This window comes from Fusarium oxysporum, chromosome III (assembly GCF_013085055.1).
Source record: "Fusarium oxysporum Fo47 chromosome III, complete sequence".
Lineage (NCBI taxonomy): Eukaryota > Fungi > Ascomycota > Sordariomycetes > Hypocreales > Nectriaceae > Fusarium > Fusarium oxysporum.
Genome location: NC_072842.1, coordinates 4,539,626 through 4,564,087, shown reverse-complemented (window position 1 = coordinate 4,564,087; position 24,462 = coordinate 4,539,626). Strand labels below are relative to the sequence as shown.

At 47.6% G+C, this 24,462-nt stretch overlaps 10 protein-coding genes across 10 annotated transcripts; 5 read left to right on the top strand and 5 right to left on the bottom strand.

Moving 5' to 3' along the window:
- Window positions 1-290: 290 nt before the first annotated feature.
- On the top strand, window positions 291-1,358 carry FOBCDRAFT_249160 (chaperonin 10-like protein; the record flags this gene model as incomplete). Its single annotated transcript, XM_031177699.2, has 1 exon — window positions 291-1,358. The coding sequence occupies one exon, from the start codon at window positions 291-293 to the stop codon at window positions 1,356-1,358; it is 1,068 nt and encodes a 355-aa protein (XP_031048832.2).
- A 1,090-nt stretch (window positions 1,359-2,448) lies between these two features.
- On the bottom strand, window positions 2,449-3,928 carry FOBCDRAFT_179547 (uncharacterized protein; the record flags this gene model as incomplete). The annotated part of the gene is made up of 1 exon (XM_031177698.3): window positions 2,449-3,928. The coding sequence occupies one exon, from the start codon at window positions 3,926-3,928 to the stop codon at window positions 2,552-2,554; it is 1,377 nt and encodes a 458-aa protein (XP_031048831.2). The 3' UTR covers window positions 2,449-2,551.
- Window positions 3,929-5,585: 1,657 nt separating this feature from the next.
- Window positions 5,586-8,573, bottom strand: FOBCDRAFT_219437 (uncharacterized protein). Its single transcript, XM_059609532.1, has 6 exons — window positions 8,302-8,573; window positions 7,618-8,189; window positions 7,527-7,558; window positions 7,131-7,469; window positions 6,127-7,081; window positions 5,586-6,054 (listed from the first exon to the last, which is right to left on the bottom strand). Exons 1-6 carry the CDS (start codon window positions 8,427-8,429, stop codon window positions 5,882-5,884), a joined length of 2,199 nt encoding a protein of 732 aa, XP_059464544.1. The 5' UTR covers window positions 8,430-8,573; the 3' UTR covers window positions 5,586-5,881.
- Window positions 8,574-8,773: 200 nt separating this feature from the next.
- FOBCDRAFT_179543 (major facilitator superfamily domain-containing protein) lies at window positions 8,774-11,000 on the top strand. Its single transcript, XM_031177693.3, has 4 exons — window positions 8,774-9,218; window positions 9,282-9,660; window positions 9,710-9,787; window positions 9,840-11,000. The coding sequence occupies exons 1-4, from the start codon at window positions 8,968-8,970 to the stop codon at window positions 10,665-10,667; spliced, it is 1,536 nt and encodes a 511-aa protein (XP_031048826.2). The 5' UTR covers window positions 8,774-8,967; the 3' UTR covers window positions 10,668-11,000.
- Window positions 11,001-12,153: 1,153 nt separating this feature from the next.
- On the bottom strand, window positions 12,154-13,327 carry FOBCDRAFT_179542 (chaperonin 10-like protein; the record flags this gene model as incomplete). Its single annotated transcript, XM_054703981.2, has 1 exon — window positions 12,154-13,327. Exon 1 carries the CDS (start codon window positions 13,123-13,125, stop codon window positions 12,154-12,156), a length of 972 nt encoding a protein of 323 aa, XP_054559956.1. The 5' UTR covers window positions 13,126-13,327.
- A 182-nt stretch (window positions 13,328-13,509) lies between these two features.
- FOBCDRAFT_157908 (uncharacterized protein) lies at window positions 13,510-14,930 on the bottom strand. The gene is made up of 2 exons (XM_054703980.2): window positions 14,780-14,930; window positions 13,510-14,728 (listed from the first exon to the last, which is right to left on the bottom strand). The coding sequence occupies exons 1-2, from the start codon at window positions 14,850-14,852 to the stop codon at window positions 13,605-13,607; spliced, it is 1,197 nt and encodes a 398-aa protein (XP_054559955.1). The 5' UTR covers window positions 14,853-14,930; the 3' UTR covers window positions 13,510-13,604.
- A 653-nt stretch (window positions 14,931-15,583) lies between these two features.
- FOBCDRAFT_219426 (uncharacterized protein) lies at window positions 15,584-16,584 on the top strand. The gene has a single exon (XM_059609531.1). The coding sequence runs from the start codon at window positions 15,708-15,710 to the stop codon at window positions 16,473-16,475; it is 768 nt and encodes a 255-aa protein (XP_059466998.1). The 5' UTR covers window positions 15,584-15,707; the 3' UTR covers window positions 16,476-16,584.
- Window positions 16,585-16,858: 274 nt separating this feature from the next.
- Window positions 16,859-17,724, top strand: FOBCDRAFT_199301 (uncharacterized protein; the record flags this gene model as incomplete). Its single annotated transcript, XM_054703979.2, has 2 exons — window positions 16,859-17,105; window positions 17,162-17,724. 2 exons carry the CDS (start codon window positions 16,859-16,861, stop codon window positions 17,722-17,724), a joined length of 810 nt encoding a protein of 269 aa, XP_054559954.2.
- Window positions 17,725-22,299: 4,575 nt separating this feature from the next.
- FOBCDRAFT_130103 (uncharacterized protein) lies at window positions 22,300-23,349 on the top strand (the record flags this gene model as incomplete). Its single annotated transcript, XM_031177686.2, has 1 exon — window positions 22,300-23,349. The coding sequence occupies one exon, from the start codon at window positions 22,300-22,302 to the stop codon at window positions 23,347-23,349; it is 1,050 nt and encodes a 349-aa protein (XP_031048819.2).
- A 490-nt stretch (window positions 23,350-23,839) lies between these two features.
- FOBCDRAFT_271708 (uncharacterized protein) lies at window positions 23,840-24,292 on the bottom strand (the record flags this gene model as incomplete). Its single annotated transcript, XM_031177685.2, has 1 exon — window positions 23,840-24,292. One exon carries the CDS (start codon window positions 24,290-24,292, stop codon window positions 23,840-23,842), a length of 453 nt encoding a protein of 150 aa, XP_031048818.2.
- Window positions 24,293-24,462: the final 170 nt, after the last annotated feature.

Below are 24,462 nucleotides of genomic sequence, written 5' to 3'. Positions count from 1 at the left end.
CCAACAGGTGATACGATCGTGGCGATTGAACACCTTGAAAAATCATATCATTTCATTCTCTTATTAAGAAACCAAAATTCCGACTTTGTTAAATTTGTTCTCGGACTTTTTCGGTATGCGATGATAATGCAGCGCCTGCCGAACCGTTTCGGGGCCCAACTTGCGAGATTGGTGCAGTCGCGGAATATGACAAATACATGTCTTTTGATGTCCTCATCGTGTCGAAACCAAGAAAATCTCACTGCAAACCAACTTTGCACTTAATCATTTTCTCTTGTTACCCCGTCAACATGGTTCAACGTCTCCAAACAGCCCTGGTTGGCACTCCAGAGGGAGGAATTCGCCTCTCCAAGACAGAGCCAGTCCCTGATATCACTGGTGATTCAGTCCTGATTAAAACAAAAGCTGTGTCGGTAAATCCTGTCGACACAAAGATGATCGGGCCCTACGTCACGCCCGGCGCAGTCGCAGGCTTTGACTTTGCAGGTGTCGTAGAACAGGTTGGACCTGAAGCGACCAAGTGCGATATCCATGTTGGAGATCGTGTTTGTACTGCTATCATGGGGATGAATCCTCTTGACCCTCATGTTGGTGCTTTTTCTGAGTACACAGCTGCTGTGGAGTGGATTCTGTTGAAGATCCCGCCTCATCTTAGCTTCGAGGAGGGTGCTTCTCTGGGCATCAGCTTCATGACCACTGGCCTAGCCTTGTTCAAGAGTCTAGGTCTGCCTGGCAACCCCCTTGAACCAACCACTGAGCCAATACCAGTCTTGGTGTACGGCGGTTCGTCAGCCACTGGAACCGCAGCTGTTCAGCTCGTCAAACTTGCAGGCTTTGAGCCCATCGCAACATGTTCGCCCCGCAACTTTGACCTCGTCAAGTCATACGGCGCCAGCGCTGTTTTTGACTACCAAGACCCCAACTGCACCTCCGATATCAGAAAGTACACCAAGAACAAGATCAAGTATGCTCTGGACTGCATCTCTACGACGTCAAGCATGCAGTTCTGCTACCAAGCCATCGGCCGCGCTGGCGGTAAATACACTGCTCTGGAGCCATATTCAGAAGCTGTGGCCAGAACGCGCAAGGTTGTCAAACCAGACTGGATCATGGGGCCGCAGATGCTGGGAAAGGAGATTCGTTGGCCGGAGCCTCATTGGAGACCTGCTAATGCTGAGATGGGAGACTTTGGTGTTTATTGGACGGCTGTTCTACGGAAACTTCTTGATAAGGGGCTGATTAGACCTCATCCCATTGTTTTCAAGCAAGGTGGTCTCCCAGAGGTCCTTGGTGGTATTGAAGATATCAGAGAGAAGAGGATATCTGGAAAGAAACTTGTATTCCAAATTGAGACTTGAATTACACAATATAGCTCTAGTTTTAACTTGACACTTCTCTCATATCTCACACCGCCATGCTCATATCCTCTTTCCCAACGCCATTAGCACTCGACTGCCAAGTCATGAAAATACCCAGCTCCACGGACGTAAAGCCTTTCTGAAACACAAGTGTCCTCTCTACACATGACACAGCGGTGATTAGCGCGTCGGAGTTACAATCGGGCTTTTTCGGTGATTTTATAGGGTTGTATGTCAGACTTGGCATCGGAGGCCGAAAGTCCACGGGGATTGGAGGGCGTTCTTGGCAGCGGCAACATCCGTCTTGGTGACGCAAGCCTAACCGTCATCAATTCTCCGAAAGTGAGAAGTGGCTGCGGGTGGTGAGAGACTAACGATGTGAGTGAGCCGGCAGTGACGGTAAGCCGCTGGTGTCCTTCAGCCTTAGGACGTCTACTCTGGGCAAGGCTGGGATCCCATGTAGACGGAGAATGATAGAGGAAGTTTCATGATTAGACGAATCATACAGCTTTCCTGTTATTGAGTCGTTTCCTATATGATCGTCTCCAGACCAGAATTACGCCTTCAGGATTCAGTAGATACAACCAGGTTGAGGTCGCTTCAAGGAAGGGCACAGACTTAGTAAATGATGACTTGTATTACGATTGAAAAGAAGATTCTTGGTTTAAATGAGTGTATGGAAAGGCTACAAATCCAACTTGGGTAATTCTTAACGTGCCAGGGGACGAAACCCTCAGATTGCTCCTTGTGGAAATCTTACATTGCATCTATACTTGGTATCGCCGGATTTTGAGATGTGTCATCTTTCTGAGTAGTAGCTAAGATTAGCTCTGTGAGTTCCCTACCCAGCGACGGAAGTGAGATAGATAAATGTAACTAAAGATCATGAATACAGAGACCGGTAATTGACCAGCGTGTGAGTTTCATGCTGGATATGGATAAGATTCTGGTTACGAGAGTTTGTAGATTGGAAGTAGGAAGTGATGGAAGGATGATATAATGTCTTGACTGCAAAGTTAAGGTGAGAGCGCGGCATTGCACCAACTCCCAAGTCATGACCCATAATCAAATATTTACTGAATAGTGCCTCGCGAAAACTTCTGAATTTAGACTCTTTAATATGCAACCTAGATATCTACTCTATGAAAGCCCTTCTACCTTTAGTATATTCTCTGGCGTCCAGTCCTATACTATTAAAGATTCATCTTTTCTCTGATCAACGCCTTAAGTGACCTAACCTTCATTGACAACTCTCTCATTTCCTCACACTCCTCAGTATCAGCCCTAATCGTATTTGACCTGACAACAAAATGCACCATGTAATCAGTCCAAAGCGACGTCCTCCCCAGCTCAGCGCTAAAGTCCATCCCCTCAATATCACATGTCCTCTGCCTAACAGCGCTGATGGACCGCGGAAGACCAACGACATCTTCCACGGACTGGAACGCATCGAGAAGAACCTGAACGGCCGTGCAAATCTTGGTGCACGTTTCGTCCGCGGAGGGCAGTTCTCCGAGCTGCAAGCCCCACCTATGAGAGGCCAGCGCCGCCTGGGAAGGGTACGGAGGCGGAGTTTCAGGGAGATGAGAGAGGTGGTTCTGAAAATGGGCAAATACAAGGCTGTACAGCTTGATGAGGGATGTGTAGCAGCTCAGAACGAGTAGCATTGTCGGCATGTCAACCGAAGCGGCCATGGAGGAGCTCGTGGTTGGATCTTGGGTCATTTTGATAGATGATAGTACCTCGGCATAATCAAGCATCTCTGCCGAAGGGGTTGGAGAACTTCCGTTTCCTGACGAATGGCCGTCGGAGGAGATGGTACTTTTGCCCCAGATCCAACTGAGTATGGAGCAGAAATCTTGAGATAGGCTCAATACGCGGCCAATTGGGTAGTTTTGCAGCTGTTTTGTGTCAGGAACATTAGACCACGGAGACTCTTCGAGAGACTTTGAGGTCTCGTGGATCTTTGTTACAAGATTTGACAGCTGCACAATGGCATGTGGCGGAGTATGCTCCGAAGACTCCGATATGTCCATCAAGTGCCCAGCCTCGGTCACAGGTGGTGCAATGTGATCAAAAGCAGCCGGGTACTGCGCATGATAATTGTTTGTCGGCATAGCAGACGGCGCAAGGTCCAACATATTTAACCCTTGGCTCATCCCCAAATCCGCCCAGAAATCCCCATCACTCAGACTTGAGCCGTCACCAGCCGTTTTGATATCAATAGGCAGCGGCTCCTCTGTCTCCTGACATGCAAGCTCGTCGATCCACGGAGTCCAAGCCCCAGGTGAACCTGGGTTCATCCCAGCAAACGACGATGAGCAGACAGGCGGTGAACTCTTCTGCGGAGGCTCAAGTTCAGGTTTGGGCTTCTCGGGCTTGCTCTTATTATTGGAGCTCCGCTTTGATTGGCTCCGCGGACCAAAGACACATGTCACTTGTGCCCTGATGCATCTCGTGCATTTATGGGGCCCCGAGCGTGAGTTTTCTGGAGAAACAGTGCATTTGAGCTTGTGCGAGCGACATCGGTCACAGCTGGACCGGATGGATTGGCTGTTCCGCGTTGACATTGTGTTATGATATGTTATATGCTTAACCAGAGTGTCGGTAACCGTGGGGAGAATGTTTCTGTGCTGTCAAACTTAAAACTTGGCTTTGACTCAAACGTTGCACGAACCCAACATGGGCATTGACAAAAAGGAGAATCGTTGCAGTGAAAACGTCACTGGTACCAATCAGGTCATAACGGTGTGTAACAGCAGCAGCTTTTTGTGGCCTGGCTATCAGGTATATGGGAACTCCCTATATAATTGTTCCAGAGGAGACAAAACCAGCATAGGACTTTTGCCTGTAGTGTCTCAATTAATCCTTGCTCCTTGTGCTGAGAAGCTGCTTCGCAGCTTGACGATTTTCCCTCTTGAGAAGGATGCGAGGCAAGGTTTATGCATGCAGTCATGTTGGCAAAGAAAAAGGTGGTCAGCATTCTAAAGACCTCAGACCACTCTCTGACGGAAGAGCGAGGATGGCAATCCTTGGGGGGAAAGGGTACATTAACCGAGCGCTAGAAATTTATGTATACTACATGCTTAATTTCTGGTGCGACATAAGCCTTGGATGGAAAGCTGACAGGTTACAGTTGTTGGGCTGACATATCAGAATACATAATTGCCGCCGAGTGTTTATGTAAAGATACAACCTTGGGCTGATATCATATTTACGATGAAGGATCAAACAATATGTACGTTGGTTTGTCTAATCTTTCAGCTCGTCTATTCGTAGCTGTTACTCAGACCTCTTTTGCGAAGGTTAAAATATGCTTTTGAGTTATATCCTGGTAATGATCCACCTGTCAGTACACCATCAGTTAACATGTCACGACCAATCAATCCAAAATGTGCCGTTTAAGATCATCTCTGATTCAAGGCGAAGGATGCCCTCGATTAATGTGTCTTGACACAAATTGCCGCTTAAACCCCCCTCCATAACCTTGTCTTACGGAAGCAAAGTGCTCTGCCCCGATCCAATGGGGTAATCCCCATGGGTAACACGGTACTGCCGAAGTTGCATAGCATCTGAGATGGCGCTATGTGCCTTTTCATCGGCGGCGTGTGAGCTCAGTATTATCCCGCAAATGCACGCCAAGAAGCTTACGGCAGCCCGCACTCTCTGTCGTCGAGGTTGTAGTGCCAAGACGGCCAGTGACACGACGCGTACCCCTGTGGAATTCATGGGCTTAGGTCTTACGGGTACCTAGCTAGATCTGCCGCCGCTAATGGCAACTTGGTTTAGTCTTTCACAAGCAAAAGCCGGAGCCTTCTGTTCTCGAAATCTTCTCCCAGTAGAACCAGAAACTTGACTCGGACACATGAATCACTTCGGCTCCGGAATCTCCTGTTTGTCGCTTACAAGAACTGCGCCGCAGATAAGAAGATCAATTTTGATAGGCCCCTGTCCATCCATCAAGGGCTGTGCTCTACATTTCATCACCTGCAGGCGGGCCCCTCTTCATTTTTCGTGAGATGTACTTCGGCAAATAACTCATCACATCATGAACCTGTCTGTTAATATCCCCGCTTACTCTATAACATTAATCCTTGGTTCATCACTTCTGTACTCGGTGAATAATGCGTGGGGTGACAGGACGCTTTTCCGCTGACAGCCCAGTACCTTTTCGTCATCGTCCGTTTCGGGACGGCCCGCATTCACAAGTTTCAGTGTTGAGCCAGAGGGGAAATACAGGGGTCGAATTCGCTATTAATTTTCGTATACGAACCAGGCGTCTCCAAGCTCCCACGGTAACTGTTTCTGTCGTAATGATTGGTCTCAAAAACTTGGCAATTGCTCAACAAATGGCGGAATATTGCATGTTTATCACGGAATTAACCGCTCCCACCCTTTGTAGCCAAATTAATCCTCTCAGTCTAGATTCTCATTATCCACTTCCCCTCCCAACGCATGTCATTGCAGGTTCCATGGCCATGTCAAAGACCCCATTGTATCCACCGTCTCTACAGCTCTAATTATTAAACCCTGAAAGTACATGGGACCCTCAAGGTTGACTTACCATCCATTACTTGCCACTCATTACTCGGGGTAGCCATCGGCGCAGCCAGTAAATCATCCGCAAACGTGGCCCAGTTCGGCATCATCGTGCCATCAAGCACTGGAAACTGTGAGCCGAGACCGGCTGGGATCTCTATCACCCCACCTGTCAGCTTGAACACTGCACTGTCTTTCTTCCTCTTTAGTGAGTACCTGGTCAACTTACCTGATTGATAATCGTTGATGCTGGATGATGCATACCCCGAAGGAACACCGAATGACATGCTCGAGTCAAACCCTGAATCTGTACCTGAAGTATTGCTGACTCCAAGAACTACAGTCAATGCTTTCACAACCTTTCTCGCCTCTTTCGATGAATTACTCGACTGCAACCAAATGTCGTAAGATTTTCTGAGGGATACCAGAATGGTTTCATCCATCGGCGCTGACTCAGAAACCTGCATGCCCTCGCGTTTCGTGTTCTGCAGATAGAAACACAAGATGCTCGTAGCTAGCAAAAAGTCATGGTTGACCAATGACGAAACTCTCCACCTTTCTTGGTAGAGCTGACAGAAGGGCTGTGTTTCTTCTTGCAGCATGTGTTGGTAATCTAGAAGCTTGAGTGCTGATTCCAAGACGATGCGCTTGGAATCAGCGAAGTTTGCTGGGGGACCGAACATGAACTTTCGGTGGAGAACGATCTTTGCGCGGTAGAACAGTGTTTCTAGAACGACTTTCTGCATGATGTTCTGGGGTGAGTCTGTGATGCAGCGGGCGAAGGAGTGCCATCGGAGACAGTCTGGGATCGACTTGCGTGCTTCATCCAGTTTGTTGTCCATTCTCTCAACTTCAGTGTATGTGTACGGTCGGACATCTGCGGCAAAGTCCCAGATATATCCGACCGTTGTCATCAATCTTGCTTTGACAAGACGGTAGAGAATTGGCGTCAAGTCTGTGTCTGGCCTCGACGGAGGCATCTCAACCGTGGTCTTGTCAAAGTCACTGTCTTGAAGATTCGACGGCTCTTGCGTATCAGTCTGCCACTGTTTGATCATCCTTGGTAGCCCCATTTGAGCAGAAAGGACAAGATCCATCTCAACAAGAGTTGCCCAGACCCTTCTCCGCATCTCCGCAACAAAAGACGACATGCCCTTGAAATGCTTCGGATCTCGATGATAGCCCTAGTGACGCGTTAGTCAGGGAATGAACACCAGAGCACCCTGGCCTTACCATATGCAAGGCAATCTGAACCGTGTTCCCCGTCAGGATCCAAATGTCGATCTCCGCATCCGTGCTCGAAAACACCTCAGCGGCAATGTACAGCATAAGCGTCTCCAGCACGTAAGGACCACCTTTGGTATAGTTGCCAAGAACAAGGCATTGGCCAATCCTCAGCCTGTACGTATCCGCCATCTTCTGGAGATCTCTCTCCATGGACAGAGCCGCGGGGGACTGCACGCCAGGGTCGAGGCGGAACTTTTCGAATTGGGTTGCCAAGCACATAATGGTGAACAAAAGGCCCAACCAGAGGGGCGACACTGCAGATGGGTCATCCCAGAAGTCTTCATACTAAGGTTATAATGAGTTAGTAAGTCTGAATAAGGCGATAGGGTTGTGCTTCCGTACTTCCTTGAGAAATTGCACGCTGTGCAGCACGGCTGGGGCGCATGGTGTCAGCATGGGTGGTTGCACGATAAAGTTGGATGACAAGACTAACCGGGCGACATCTCGAAGGAGTTAAAATAGCGTGAGACCAATCGGTCTACTACCGGGCGGCTTAGGGTTAAGATCGACGCCAGTATCTCGTCCTTGCTAGCGGGTTTGGGGCAGCCGTAGAGCAACTGGGGGCCAGTCATGTCAGCAGCAGGCGACTCAACACTCTGTACATCAGGATGAGACGCCTCCTCCTCGTTATCGAAATGATCTTTGAGCTCGGCAATCCCGTCGAGAACAGCAGCCCAGTGCGAACTCCCCACGTAATTCGCTCCTCCGCCCGTGGACTGCATGCTCCCGTAATCGGCGGGTGTAGTCACAGCAGTGTCCACGGGGGAACGGGTACTGCCTACGGGGGAACAAGGTGTTCCTCCTCCGTGCTGGCCCTGGTTGACGGAAGATTGCTGCATCAGATCGAAAACAAGACTCTCGAGGTGGCGGATGCGGTCCTGTGTGGTTACACGAGGCTGGTGTGCCGCATCGCCGCCTGTAACTCTGTCAGAGGCGTACGTGCACGACAGGCCGAGCTCTCGTTGTACACAGCTGCTGCAGGGTCTTTGACGGTCACATCGTAGTCTTACAACAGGGCAAACGTCAGCACGTGGGGGCATTCGCTTGCAATAGAGTCAAGTTAAAGCGGAGAGAAACGGAAAAGAGAGACGGCAAAGTGCATTGCATAGTTACGTACTTTCTCCTTCTACACAGGTTGCATGACAGCTGTGGCTTTTCGCGTGGCCTGCTTGACGGTAGACGAGCTCTGCCCTGGGGTGTTTTGCCAGGACCCCACTCAGCAGGACGCGATTCCTGGTCCGCCATGGATTTGGGGACAGAAATGATAGACAAATAAAGTTTCGGACGGGAAATGTAAACAAACGGAGTCAAAGTGTGCGGCCGTGGAGGTCGGAGAAAAAAAGAGCAAATTAATTTTTACGTTGAGAGATAATGTGCTGACAGAGTGAGATTCTAACCAAGAGCGAATAAGCCAAGTTACGGTATTTGTCCTGCATCTGACGCACAATCCCTGTTATTCCCCGGATCTGTTCATCATCCGCTCCGATCCTCCGCTCCGATCCTCCGTCCCTCCCACGTCCGGCCCGATGCTCCAGCCCTGCAGACAACTACTCAGCTTACTGTGCGACCTCACCCACATCACCAATGGCCATATAACAAACCACCTCATGAGAAGTTTTCTGTGTTTGCAGATCCACTCTCATAATCAAGTCCACGTCGCATGCAGCATGCACGTATCAACTGTTGCCTTATCACCCCAGTAAGAAGTATCACATTTTAATTATCGCCAGATTGGTCCAAAAAGGAAATACTCCATTGTTTTTTTTTGTTCATCGCAGCAACCATGTCGACGACGCCCCAGATGTCGCAATCAGGCTTTCAGAATGATCAGTTGGAGGCAGGTACTGGGGAGGATGTTGGGAATGAGGCTCAAGAGAAGCCGTTGTCACCTACTGGAACTATTGTCGACGAGCCTCAATCGAATCCTAATGTTGTTGATTGGGATGGACCGAATGATCCTGAACATCCACTCAATTGGTCAAAGACCCAGAAGAATATACACCTGGCCATTGTGAGCCTGTTCACCCTCGCAGCGTAAGTATCTCCTCCAAGTCATGAGTATCTGTCACGATGAACATGTCACTGACTGTCAATTAGAAACCTGGCTGCTACCATGTTTGCTCCAGGAGCGGCAGAGCTTGCCGATGAATTCAACATCACCAACTCCACTGTCACAGCTATGACAGTTAGTCTATACGTTCTAGGCTTCGCATTAGGTCCTCTACTCCTTGCACCTCTCTCAGAATTATATGGGCGTCTCGTCGTCTATTACTTCTGCAACTTGGTATACATCGCCTTCACAATTGGCTGTGCTTTCAGCACCAACGTCGCCATGTTTCTTGTCTTTCGAATCATCGCTGGCTGCGCTGCCTCTGGTCCCATGAGTATCGGCGGGGGCACTGTCGCAGACCTGTTCATTCAGGAGGAGCGAGGAAAAGCGATGGCTCTATTCACTGTTGGACCGCTTCTTGGACCTGTAAGTATCTCTTCACTCACTGCATTGCACTGCGCTAACCTGATGTCAGGTGATTGGTCCCATCATTGGAGGATTCGTCTCCGAGAACGTTGGGTGGCGGTGGACATTTCGCATCCTCCTCATTTTGGTAGGTCATTGCTCGATCTGTAAAGAATTCCATTTGCTAACAGTTATCCCAGTCTGGCATTATCGCTATTGTCACATTTGCCCTCATGAAGGAAACAAATTACACCGTCATCCTGCAAAAGAAAGCTCTTCGAATGCGCAAACAAACTGGTAACGAGAAACTCGTCGCCAAGTTGGGCAGAGATGAGACTCCAGGTCAAATGCTGGCGCGCGCTATTGTCCGACCACTAAAGTTGCTCATCTTATCTCCAATCGTCCTCTTGGTATCGCTCTACACCGGTATTCTCTTCGGCCTCATCTTCTTACTCTTCACCACCTTCCCCTCCGTCTTCCAAGATGTGTACGGGTTCAACCCAGGTGTCGCTGGACTCGCATATCTTGGTCTTGGAATCGGCATGAGTCTAGGTCTACTCATGTTCTCTGTCCTCAGCGACAAGCTCCTTGGTCGCAAGAAGGGCAACGAGCATGCCGCTCCCAGACCAGAGGATCGTCTTCTTCTCATGAAATGGCTCGGCCCAATTACTCCACTTGGTCTTTTCATCTATGGTTGGACAGCAGAGAATGGCGTTCACTGGATTGTCCCTATCATTGGCACATTCATTGTGGGATTCGGCTCCCTTTTTGTCGTCATCCCTGGTCAGATTTACCTAGTTGATTCGTTTGGAGCCGAGGCGGCTGCTTCTGCTTTGGCGGCCAACATGCTCGTCCGTTCACCATTCGGAGCCTTCCTTGACCTTACAGCCGAACCTCTGTACTCGACTCTTGGACTAGGTTGGGGTAACAGCGTGCTTGGTTTTATCTGCCTTGCTTTTACTCCAGTTCCGTGGATCTTCTACACTTACGGTGAGAGACTTCGGACTCACTTCCAAGTTGATCTATAGCCGCCAGCACTGTTTCCTTGTTTAATTCAACATGATAGAGGTATATACTGGGCTTGAGATGACATAAAAATACACGGTGGAAAATGATCGGCCTACACGTTTTGCGGATAATAGGTTGTTTAGGGAGGCTTACTGTCGCTAACTTAGTTTAACTCTTGTGACACTCACGGAAAGGAGCCGGAACCTTTTATTGCCGACGCCCTTTCAGAATTAATAGATTAATAAATTGGCGGATCAATCATGAATTCCCCCAATGTCTCAAATTAGCTTCGGCTGGTATCTGACTCTTGGAACGGACTAGAGATAGCCGTCATAAATGAACCGTCCGAGCACCAGAATAGGCTTTCTTATGAAGCAGACAGGCAATGTCCAGAAATAATGTTGCCTGCACATGCGGTGTTGGTAAGTCCCCAACTCGCGTGATGCAGAATTGAACTTGTGAACCAACCCAGAACCCTTCGCGACACAGAACAGAGATTGTTGACATGGGTTCAAACTGTTCAGGTCAAATATCGCGAATCATATAAAATCATGATGAACAACCGATGGACTTCAATTAACTTTGTACGTTCGATGCCGCATGCATCCCTATTGCCTTTGTTCTCAGGTAATGTTACTTGATAGCCTTTCGGGTGGTCAATCCCTCAACCTCCTTCGCAGTCATTGATTTCGGACAGGTTACAATAAGCCCAGAGAGTCTTATACCAGTGACTAATTTGTCACGCAAGATCACTGCAAAGCACCATGATCCGGCCTTTCTTCCTGTACTGCAAGGATACCGTTTTGATTTACCATATACGGAGTACCACCTTCACCGGCAACGTATCACCGGCTCCTTTGCAAGGAATTCGCTTAAGCGGCACAAACATCACCTGCTACAAGTGTCTATACACGCGCCGATCATTCATTCCTGGCTGTTACATCTCGACCCAAACGAGAGTACCAGGTTCGCTTGGATGCCTTGTCCTTTGAAGATTATGACTCCCTTAAAACTCTTGCAGCGCTTCAGGGACTTGCATAACCTAGTATAAGTACAATACTTAACGTAGGTCTGCCATTGTATATTACATGATGAAGTACTCTTCAGACGCTTAAATGCCAATAGAGAAAACGTTACTATTCTATGAAATAGAGCCGGGTCCTATACAAGGGCGACACATTACTCCAAGCCAGGCTGTCTCTACCAATTCATTTAAGCACCCGAGATATCTGTATCTTCAGATATGTCATTTAGACCATGTACTACTGATCCATCTGCCGAAATATGGCCGCTAGACTAGCGGGATATGTAGATGAGACCTGCTGCCGTGGGCAACTAATCCTGGCAGTTTATACTTTCGAAGGATCTAAGAGAATCCTATCACCACTCATCGAAGCTAGCAGGAAATAGGCATATAGTGCATTGTATATTATAATCTTAAGATATAATCAAGATTAAGAAATGGCTAGGAAGATCCATATTATAAAACTCGTATGGAATGCTCTTCTATTCCAGACTGGGGCGGACAAACAAACGGCCCTCAATTTTGTTCTTCTTTATATCCTCCAATCCCTTTGGTACATCCCAAAACGGTATCTCCATCAACTTCGGCGCGATCTTTCCAGAGGCAATCAACTTCAACACCTCCACCAACTCATCCTTCGACGCGCCAAATGAGCCCCTCAAACTGATACTCTTCGTCACCAACAACAGTGACGAGAACTCCACACCCTGTCCATTGAGACCCACCATCGCAATAGTTCCGCCCTTCTTCACGGCGGCAACTCCCGCAGAAATTGTTGTAGTGGATCCAACAAAGTCGATCACGGCATCGAATGTAACGTCGGGGAAACTCGCGAGACTGGAGGCGCACGCGACCGCTCCCAAACTTTTCGCATCGTCGTGTTTATCCTCGTTGATATCGATTCCATAGACCTTAGCGCCTTGTAGTACCGATATCGCAACTGCGTTGAGGCCGAGGCCGCCGATTCCAATGATTGCGACAGTTGTTGATTCCTTGACCCCAGCGGTCACAACTGCAGCGTGATATGCCGTGGAGATTGAATCCGTGGCAACAGCTGCTTGAGGAAAGGATACTCCCTCTGGAATCTTGACCAGGTGTTCATAATGAGCTATCGCAAATTCGCTATAGCCACCGTCGTAGCCAAGCCCAATTGTTGTGGATCGGGTTGCCTTCTCAACGGGGTGAGCTACTAGGGCGACTACCACGCGATCGCCGATTTGAACTGGGGATGGCTCTGATCCGAGCTTGAAGACAGTTCCGGCTACTTCGTGCCCAAGAGTAATTGGAAGAGATCCCAGCATAGAGATGCTGTGTCCGTCAACATAGTGGGCGTCGGTATGACAAAGGCCGGCTGCCTTGACTGAGATGAGGGCCTGTCCTTGTTTTGGCTTAGGAATGAGGAGGGTTTGAAGGGCAAACGGCGATTCTGGTCCACCGTATTGGAATGCCTGCATGATAAATATGAGTGTGTCGTAGTTAGATATGTGATGGGATTTGTGGACGCGACCAAAGGAAGCTGGATATTCTTCTTAAATATAACTTGGTCTTAAAAGGCTCGGTTTCTTCACTATATTCAGATGTGCCCCAACAACTTGGTTTATGGCACCATTTCTTTGGTCCAAATAGTTAACAGATTGTCTAGGTGTAGTAATTGACCCGAAGAACTCTTTCGATTTCATAAGGATTTTCAGCAATGAATACTACAAAACCTCAATACCTCGGCTTCTGTACGTGACGTTATATGCATAACGCGTTATGCACTTTTAGCACTAATGCAGGAAACGTTGATTACAGGTCTTGGCGGTGTCATGATCAAATCGATGCTTACCTCGGCACAATAGTCGCGCTCGCTAAAGAATAATAGTCATGATATTTTTCTGGTTTACTCATTCTCTCCAAATACAGTTTAAAATAAGCTTATACCTGCTCTCTATTATACACTCGACCTAGCACCCATAGACCACCACCGAGCACTTATCTTCCATTCATCTCCATCTCTCCCTTCAGTAAGATGCTCCCACTTCTCCAGAAACCACGGCGCTGCTTCCCAGTTCTGGGCATCCCAGGGTGCTGCGGAGGGCAAAGAGCTCCCATTAGCAAAGCCCCAGCATCGAAGACCGTCGTTGAGTAAGTCAAGACAGAAATCCTCTCTGTCAATCAACGGGGGGGTTGAGTGTACTGCGGTGATGGCTTTGGAACGAAATTTTGGCCATGGGATCAGATCCAGTGTTGGGTGATGAGACATGGTTAGCTGTGCCTGTGTAGGCACAAGGTCTGATTGTATGTTCTTTAAGTAATCCTTGAGTATCAGACGCATTTGCGCTGCCTGCTCGGTAGGTTCTTCGCCGTCATCTAATAATTCTTGTTGTATGAGCTTCTCTCTTAAGCGAGGAAATGGCGATTTAGATTCAAAAGATATGAGGTCGTGCCATATGATTCCCAGATGTCGTGCATTCATGAAAACAGCCGATACAAACGAAATTCGGCAGAGAAGGATGTAGTCTCTAGTCTGGAAGTGACTCAATGGAGATGTCACTATCTCGTGAATCCTGGAATTATGTCCCGATGGTATGTTTAGCTTTCCCAAAATACTAATACCGGCTTTAGTTGCGGCTCTGAGATCAAAGCTGCCTAGACTTTGTTGAACGTCTTGAAGCCATTGGTTCATTGGAAGGTGCATGGCGTTGTTGTAAAGTGAAGAGCTCACGGGGTATCCTAGGAAAATGAGACCATATTTGATAATATCCCGGATACCGAAGAGCTCTTTTGTCATCAGTAGGAAAAAAGTACGACGTTCCGTCTCTGGGCAAGAATCGATACAGGAGAAGAAGTCGGAGGCCGTAAATCCCGGTGCGATATCTGGACTATGAAAATCCGCATCGACGATAGTAGGGCACATGGTTCTTGTCAGCTGACTTGGTCCGACTGCTCGATCTTGATAGTTCTTCTGCGCCGCTGCTACCCCATGCGTGCATAAGACATCCAGGGTAGATGGCAAAATGATGCTAGAGATAGCTAGGTTCTCCAGCATGCGTCTCCTCTCTTTTTGCCGCGCGCCTGTTGTTCAGACTGTCAGCCACGTGCACAAGACTAGCAGGTATAACATACGATAGTTCCGCTGCGCCAAGGCATTCTGCCGCCGCCTGTGCTGTGAGGTCTTATCTAAAGGATCGCGCGCCATTTTTGTTAATTAAAAAAGGGCTCATGCATCAAGTGGAAGTTGGACCATGTTCATCGAAGCAGGAATAAAACATCTACCGGGACCCTCGGGAATGCGATTCATAGCGTGATAAGAGGGGCCATCACGGGTCACCCTCTATCAAGCTTCTGACCTTGGAAATTTGCCTATCTTATAAAATAAACTTAATGCAAGCTCTTCATTGCCTTTTTTATATTTTAGATACTTAATTAACACTCTATATAAATGCTATCTAGTAACGTGGGTTAGACTTTTAAGTGTCAACGTGCCTTTAAATCGCTCTTGGAACACGAAGAGCTTTATATATTTCGCACCCTATCTTCTATATATACAATGCTGTTCAGTAATTTTAACCGATTTATACACCCCCCACGATTTTCTAACATGATAATTGCTTAGACCAGTCGTCTAAAACCCAGAATTGTGAATGCGGTGTATTGGCATCTAGCGTATTCGATGATCGTGACAGACAAAGAAACGAGTGGGCTCATCGTGGTGGTGTGACTTTCGCGAGCCGAGGAACATATGCCCCGGACACTACGGAAATATGGTGGGTTGATCAAACTCATGAGGACTCCTCGATCAACCCACCATGCAAATGTTCAGCCCCAGCACCATCTGCAGACAACGTCAGCAAATCACGAGGTTAATAAGGCGAGGTATGCGGTCAACGCAACAAACAGCATCAACGTGACGACTGCGGGTTTGCCGGAGAAAAATACTAGTATAGCAAACCATTTATTTAAATAAACGTAATAATCTCATTTTTGGGTCTTAGGCATGTTTACACATTAGTATTAACGCATCTCTTTTGACATTCCCAACCGCCTCTGACACATGCACAAACCCACCGCAATAATGCCTAACGGAACGTTACCTCTGAATGGCGAATCAATGCCAATATTTACCCCAGCATACTCAAGAGCAAGAGGAATCTTCACCAATACTACTGCAGTAGGCATTTCTTATCGCGTTGCCGCATCTCAGGTCACCCATCTTGTCCCAGATGTTCTCGAACTGGAGGAAGAGCCGCTTATGACTTCGCTGTTTCTCAGCTACGGAATGAGCCCTGTTGGGTCCTACACTGAATATGCTCATCAGGTGGAGGTGACCTACAAGGGCAACAAGTTCTACTATAATCTTCTCTTCATTCTTGACAACGATGCCGCCATTTTCGCTGGTCGCGAGCTCCTTGGCTTTCCCAAGGTACTGGGAAAGAGTGTTATTCAAGAGTTTACAGGTACTCGGCTTGTCACCGGCAGCACAGAGAGACCTGCAGGAAGGAAAATGGTCGAGTTTGAGTTCGTTCCTGAGCAAATGGACACCAACGCGCCTCCACCAGACAGATGGATGCTCAACCTCCGCAACATCCCCTCGCCACACGTTGGTCAGCCCCCCTCTGTTCAAGAATTCATTCCAGTTGGTCTGGGAATGAAGTGCGATGAGGTTTGGACGGGAAAGGGTTACATTAACTTTCCGAGGAAGTCGATCTCTGATCCTTGGGTTAACTTGGATATCCTGAGATATGAGGGGAGCTTTATGGCGAGAAACGCGACCGCTGAGCTGCTTATTCGACAACCTTCTCGGAAACCAGCATGCTATTAACAACCTTAAAGGCCATATATAAGATTAATAAATTAAGGTGTTTCAAGGCTCTTTTCTTCTTATCTTTAGCACGAAGCATATATCCTTCTCTTTTTAATAGAGTTGTTTATCTCCAAGCCCCTTTTCAAAACCTAGGGTAATTAATAGTTCAGCGGCCCTTTTCCGCTTGCCTTCCGCCTTCTGCTAAATCTAGAAACGAGCAGGTCGATCTTGTTTCATATCCTGGTCTGGTTTATTTAAAAGTCCACTTAGTTCAGTCTAATAAAGCAATTAAAACGCAAGTACTAGCTCTCATAAATTATTAGAGCGTTTCCAATCCTTTTGATATCTATTGTCACTGTAAAAAATCCCATCTGGCATTCTAAAATTCTAACCCGGCCGCCATGCGTGTGATAACAACCCTTGCTCTAACAGTTGCTGGACTTGCCAGTCTGGCCTGCTGTGACTCCAAGTTCATCCAGCCTCCGGAATCGGGCTCCAAGCAGCCTTCTGATACCGACATGACCAAAAACAAACGTTATGAGCAAGGCGACAAGATCAAGATCGAATATGAAACAGACATCGACCAGGTTGCCATCGAAATTCATCAAGTTTCTCTAAACGGGGTCAGTGCCTACTCATCGTTAGCTAGTATGGCATTACAAGTCTCTCAACTTTGCACTCATTTTGCTAATTCAGGTGCCTAGGAAATGGATCGGCGAATCCAAGTTACTGGCTGGCTGAGTATGGTTTTCTCGGATTAGCAGAGAATAATGAGGACTCTATTTACTGGTTTACTCTTTTTAAATCCAGTCAAGGCCGAGTCGCTCGATCGGAGTACTTTAATGTCAGTTCACCTAAAGCTGTTGAGACTACATCTGGTAGTATATCAGCAACTACCACTAAACCGGGACTGGCAACTTTGACCTCTGAGCAACACGCATCGACATCGACGGCAGGATCAGAGACAGATACGGAGCCCGCCTCGACCAGCTCATCCACAAATTCAGGATCTGGGCTATCTCAAGGAGCGACGGCAGGTATAACCGCTGGCGCCATCATTGGTGGTCTCTTAATTCTCGGCAGTATCGGATGGTTCGTTTGGCGGCGAGTAGGGAAGGGGAGAAAGAATGTTAATGGAACAGAAGGGGCTCAGGATCAACAGCATCACTTCTATTCCTTGGAAACAAAGGTTGAGCTTCCAAGTGACATTACCACTCATCCCTCAGAATATGCGGCGAGCCGTCCAGGATTACACGAGGCACCTTAGGTTGGGAAAGAAAATGAAGAGGCAACGTAAATAATCTGTTTACTTGGCCTTGTACGAGCACATTGGCGATCTGGCAACATACCGCACCAAGTCATGAAATTCGGTAGCCCCTGTGGGTACACGCTAGACAGAGCCACCTCGCTCATTTGACTAATAAGGCTATTTAACAAGATATCAGATCTTTATTTATATCTTAACCTATTAAGATACCGAAAATGTGCTAATCTGTACCCATAGGGACTACCGAATTTCATGAGTTGGTGTGGTGGAGGCCCTTGATCTTGGTTGAATTAGTAATCTGACTATAAGTGAGATCAGACTCACCTCGAGTACTTGACATAAGAGGTTCTCATAACCTCGTATGGTCGATGCGCTTTGGGTCGCTCGAACTTGGAGCCAGTGCCCCGAAACCTATTTCGAAAAGCCATCAAATCAGTCTAAATGTAGCAAAATGCATTCTCCCCATGATAAGACAACAACAGTTGGCATGATATGACTACCAGAGCAAGCATCTCAACCATAATAATCAGGAAGATAACCGCTGGGATGCCTATCAGAAAAATGCTTTGCGCGTTAGGGAAGCCTCATTGCTGATCGGTTTGGGCGCATGTTCAGTTTGAACTATTCGACCAGCCACCAGGTGCTGTAAAAAATGGTTTGAATATCCAACTAGTTCTATTCTATTAACCATAAAGTCTACTAGCACCATACATAGGGTTGATCGGCAAACTCCCTAATCAATGTCATCCAGCATAGCTGTGATTTATTATCAACCCCCCTTTTCAAGCCATTGACCTATCAATATTTGCTTTTTCATTCAGCTTGGCCTATCCACCTTCCAGACTGGGAAATCTACTGGTGCATCTGGTTCCAGGACTCGGTCTATTGCTTCTACTAATGCAAAGCTCTGTTGGTTGTTGTGCTGTTGATTATGTTTCGTCCCACTTCTGTATGCAGCTAGGCAAATCGGGATGCGCATTGACAGGCGGAAAACACGTGGATGGAATGGCATTAAGATTCTAATCTGTGATTCAAGCATATTTAATTGAAGCTACTGGTAAATAGGTGGACGAGCTGGCAAATACCCATCAACTCACCTGCTGGACAAAGATCAGAAGGTCTGGTAGTTGTTCTCAATCCCAGGAACAAAGTCAGACTATCATTCTGAGTTCGCAGCTCGGGCCAACCCTAATCCTCTTAGGGATTGTCGGCTGCACGGCTTCATGGCTTCCTAGGAATGTGAGCCCTGGTTCATTTAATAATCCATATTCGTTTTACTTGGCATAAGCTCCTGCATCAACTAAAACGTATCTACCACCCGACCATGCCTGTTCGAAATTGCTCGTTCATTTCCACCTGATAGATTAGTACCCAGATACAGACTTCATTGACTGTGAAAGAGCCATAATCCGGTGTTCATTGAAGTCACACCCTATTTGGGGTCTTTTTGCTTGTTACCGTGCATAACACGGCACTCTTTTTCCAAACAGTTGCCACATTTGCCACTTTGGTCTGTTGCAAGTCCAAATTTCTTCTCCCCCCGACGATCTCATTGAGGAATACCAATCACGTTATGAAGATGGGACAATAATACGGATCGCTTGGGAAACAGACCTTCAAGAGGCCTGTCTCCAACTTTACCAAAATATTGGCTTCGACAAATCTCCCAGAGTTGCCACGTGGGTTTTGGAGAAATGTAAGGCACGCCGAGTTTTGCATGTCTATAATCTGTTTGCTAACGAAGCTGCCTGTAAGATGATGCAAAGAAGACCAAAGACTTGATGCTTCGACACGACATTCTTCGAACCACAAAGAATAACGAAGACTCAGTATATTTCCTTGTCCTGGAAGGTGCGAAAAATCGACGCCAAGAAACTCAATCGCAGCATTTCAATGTCAGCGTCAAGTCCGTCATTACATCAGCATCGAGCATACCGATAACTCATGGATCTACTACGACTGGTACATCCTCAAACGAAGACGCAGATTCGAGTACAGCCGCTAACCCAAGCTCAGGATTATCTACAGGAGCAGCTGCAGGCATAGCGGTCGGCGCAGTACTCGGAGGCCTCTTGATTTTCGGTGGTGTCGGATGGTTAATTTGGAGAAAATTGAAGGATCATAGAGAACATGTGAAAGGTTGGAATGTAATGAATGAAGAAATAAGGGATATGCTTATGCAGATAGGGATATAAAGGGATACTCGCTAGGAGGAAGTGTCAAACAACTCGTTGTTGGGCGTTGTGCGTGCGGCTGGGTGTTCGAGCTGCGGCTGTGGTTTGTCATGTAGCGGGATGACAGTACTCCGCAAAGTGGCCTGGAAATTCGTCGTTTTTCCCCATTCACACCTCCAATGGTACACCCTTGGAAACGGTTAGAAGACAGTACTGATGAGATCTTGAGGTTTAAGTCTTGTAGGGCTCTTATTCCGAAACTTGTCGGCGTGGAGAATAAGATCATCCCGATAACTAACTGGTTTTCCGGCCTCGGTGTACACTATAGCTTAGGAATGTCGTACGTTATGTCAAGGTGGTGTTGGTGGGATCAGCCAAGGGGCGGCATTATTGTAAGAGTCACAAATGGCGCTACGACCAATATCACAGTCGCGAGGTGGGTGACGAATGCTTGCATCTGTAGAACGCCCTTTTGAGTCTATGTACTGCTGAGTGGCTTCACGACCATAAGGCATGAACAGACCCTGTTGAAGACGCTCAATACTTGGACCCGTACTAGACTGAGTAACAACTTAAGGTCTCGCTAACTCGCCCTTGCCATTCAATCCATTACCAAGCTCTTGCTCCATCATTCATCATGCTATCCCAGCCGAACCCCTGCCACCCGCTAATCTCTCAACAACCTCTTCGACACAGGCTCGCAAGAACTCGAGAAACTTCTGATAGCATGTGAAAGCGATGAATTCTTCTATCTCGATCTGCGGGCCTCGCGCTCCTCGAAATTATGGATAGACTCGGGATGGATCGCCAAGCGCTGTACTCGCAACATGTTGAGGACAAGCTAAAATTCCCAACAGTATCGTGGGCACATGAGCTTGTTCATCCCACTTGATGGCGTGTTACGTCAACTGCTGCGGCTATCCACTTAGATTCAAAGCTACTGGTAATCAATCCGGGGATATTAAGCCACTACAAGATGGGTTTGAAGCGCTGTCCAGTCACAAATATCACTTTTTGAGTATTTCTAATCGCAGCAGATTGGAAGACGTGAACTCTTCTACCGCTAGGCTCTGCCATCAGTCATCGAAGGGGACCTACAGTTATTCGATCAACTCAACGCCTGATGCCACTTAATTCTAAATGATTACTTCTGGGCTGTTTGTCAGACGGCTTAAAATTCCGAGTAGCATCCCGGCTAGACACCCACCACGGCGATGACGCACGCTTTACTTCATGCACTATCCCTCAGGAACGCAGACTCTGAACAAAGTAGACCAGAACATGTACACCCACATTGGTACCCTCACCCTCCTCTTCGCACCACAATGGGGTTTGTAAGTCGTAAGCCGTCACAAGAACATGGGAGTGTGGACACCCTCTTAAGGCCACGCCATCATTATTATTGCAGGCACGTTGGGAATTCTATCCAACAAGGGGTTTCGCTCGGCTTTGCATCGTGTTCTTCCTTCTTAGGGCGTTCAGAAAGAACATCGGTACTTGGCAAATGAGTTACTGCATGATGTTCAGGGAAAATCCGGGGGTATGGCGCTAGAGTTGTAAGCGATATTCTCAGATTCTGATGCGTCTCGCATATCAATTACCCCAACAGTTTCAAGATCGAGTCATTAGTCTTCTAGATATACATCAACATCGACACGATTTGACAACACAGCAGTGATTTAAGTGACAGTATGCAGGGTAGCTAGCGTGATCGAGCCCCTCAAGCCGAGGCTGTAGGTAGTAGCAGATTTTTCGGACCCTCGCTCGCAAACTAGTCCCAATAAGGAATCGCGAACAAGACCCTTAATCCACTAACGGCATCGTCACGATCCAGAAACAGCTTCGCGTGGAACCTTCTAACGAGTTGGAGAAGCCCAAAATGTTGAGGATGATCGACAGATCTAAAATTACGTCACATTCTTTCGTCATGAAGTTCCATTCAAGGCAAGTTTGCGACAAAGTGAATGGCTCAGCTGAAGGAACATGTGAAGGTTCCCACGAGATGATCTGATACCAAACAGCACTTGAACTCTGCATCTAAAGCTTGTTCGGCAGTACTGTCCAGGAAAGGCTAAGGTATCCATTTCAGCCCAAGTAGGCGCTGAATAACCTATACCAATCCAAGTGTTGGTGCCGCCGCCCTTGCTGAGAGTGGATAAGTGTGTAAAGGGCTAAGTTTGCGAATTGCGGGATGATGCTATAACGCACATGATCATGAAACTTTATCGCATTCCCTTTTTCCATGTGTGTCCCTCTTCAAACTTGCCTCGGCATTTGATCCAAGATCGATAAGTATTAAAGGCTGAGATCTCCGATGATTGATCATATCTGATAAGAAGCATTGACCTCACCATAAAGTCAAACGATCACAACAACAAAGCAACTATTTACAACCTTTACGATGACGACGACTCAGTCGATGAAGTCGACTTGGCCACTCGCCGACAAGTCAGAGTGGAACGTCCATCAACAAATTATCCACGTATTAAACACCTATCCCATCATCCCGGGCAAAGAGGTTCCCGTGCACGCCAAATCCGAACGCATTCCTCACTTCTCCCAATGGCAAGGCCATGTCTGGATTCTCTTGCACGCCTTTGTGCCGATAATTATACATCAATCGTGGCTCTCATCTACCGGCCAAGCACTACATCCGTTCATTGTCTTTATGCTCTACTTTGTATCGTTCAGCTGGTCGGTTGTTCGTTCTGTCAAAGCTACGGCCAAGCTTGGGCATGAATATGGGTTTCTAGATGGAGATGCTCATCAAAGAGATGGAATTCCTGATATTGGTGTTGATAAAGTCGTTTCATCGCTTTGGAAGACAACGGGATCGAGGATCTTTATGGCGACGCATCTTACATATAGAGCGGCGCAAGCGCCTGCTGATGTGATGAGCGACCCGAAGTGGTGGGCTTGGCTGTGGCTTCAGATCGGTCTTTACGGCATCGTTCTCGATTTCTGGTTCTACGTTTACCATCGCGCCATGCATGATATCGACTGGCTATGGAAGTATCACCGCACTCACCATCTGACCAAGCATCCCAACTCTCTCCTCGCCGCTTTCGCCGACCACGAGCAGGAATTCTTCGACATGGTTGGCATTCCCTTTCTCACCTGGGCGACCTTCCAAGTCCTCGGTCTTCCTCTGGGCTATTATGAATGGTGGATCTGCCATCAGTACATCGCCTTCACCGAGGTTCTGGGTCACAGTGGTCTCCGAATCTACGGCATGCCACCATCGACCTTGGCTTGGCTCTTGAAGGGTGTTGGTATGGAGTTGGTCATTGAAGATCATGACCTTCATCATCGCAAGGGGTATAGAAAGAGTCACAACTACGGAAAGCAAACCCGGGTTTGGGATACGCTGTTTGGAACATGTCACGAACGAATCGAAGCCAAGAATCAGAATGTTGATTGGGACAGGGCAGTTTGGTTCCCGATTTTGTAAACAGCGAGTAAAATAGCAAGCACATTCGTTTTAGTTATCAGACTAGTTTCCTATATATAAGTAAAATGCTGTTCAAACACTATTGTCATATCGTTTCGTAGCCAAATGCCACTGTGCCGTGGCAAGCCTCTGTTAGTTTGATCTCACATTCACAATGAGCTCGCTTATTGTCGCCGAGTAATAGCTGACGCCTACACTCAGATGTAAGGTTCAATATCGACTCTACAGAGACTTCTAGAAGGACTCTTCGGCATCTCTCACAAACATGATGAAAAAAAATGATGATTCCCAAAGAAAATCGAACGTCAATTTCGTCATCTAAGCAAAACGCCAACAACCTCCAAAGCGACCTTCCTAGACAGAATCATACTGTAGAACTGCGCTAACATCAATCCATCAAGGCAGTAATACCCCCAGACGTTGACTCATCCTCCAAAAAGAATTTTCCCATAGAATCCTTGCGCTTTATATTCTGCTCCAACAGAACAACTCAGTTGCCACCGACATTGCCGCCAGCATCACCACCAGCGTTGGAACCACCATCAGGGCCCTGAATAGCCTGTCCGCTGCTACCATGAGTATGGCCCTCCCGCATCTCTCGGCGGAAGCGGTCGGGGTCGATAGTCCAAATTGCTCGCTGGATACGGCCGGTGTCGTTGCGCTGAGCTGCAGCTAGCCACTCGATGACTCGCAGCACCATCAGTTCCTCTCCATTAGTGGCGTACTCGCGGAGGAAGACGATGCACTCGTCGACGGCCCACTGGAAGCGGTAAATTTCGTCCACCTTCTCCTTCACGGGTAGGGGTGGCGGGAGAAAGGTGGGAGAGCGACGAGGTGCATTGGCGCGGATGAGTGGGTACGTCTCCTTGATTTCTTCGAGGGACGACTTCCAGAAGCCAAGTTGTCCGACGGTGCAGACGGTGATCACGGGGAAGGTAGCCATGATTTCCTGGTGAGTCACTACGTGTTAGTAGGGTTACGTTTGTGTGATAATGGGAGATAGCACTTCTGATCGTAGATGGTGATCTTTGATATTGATTGACAAGGAGACTGAGTTTGATTATTGTTGATGTTGTTAATGTTGGTGTTGATGCAAAGTGCGATGGATGATGA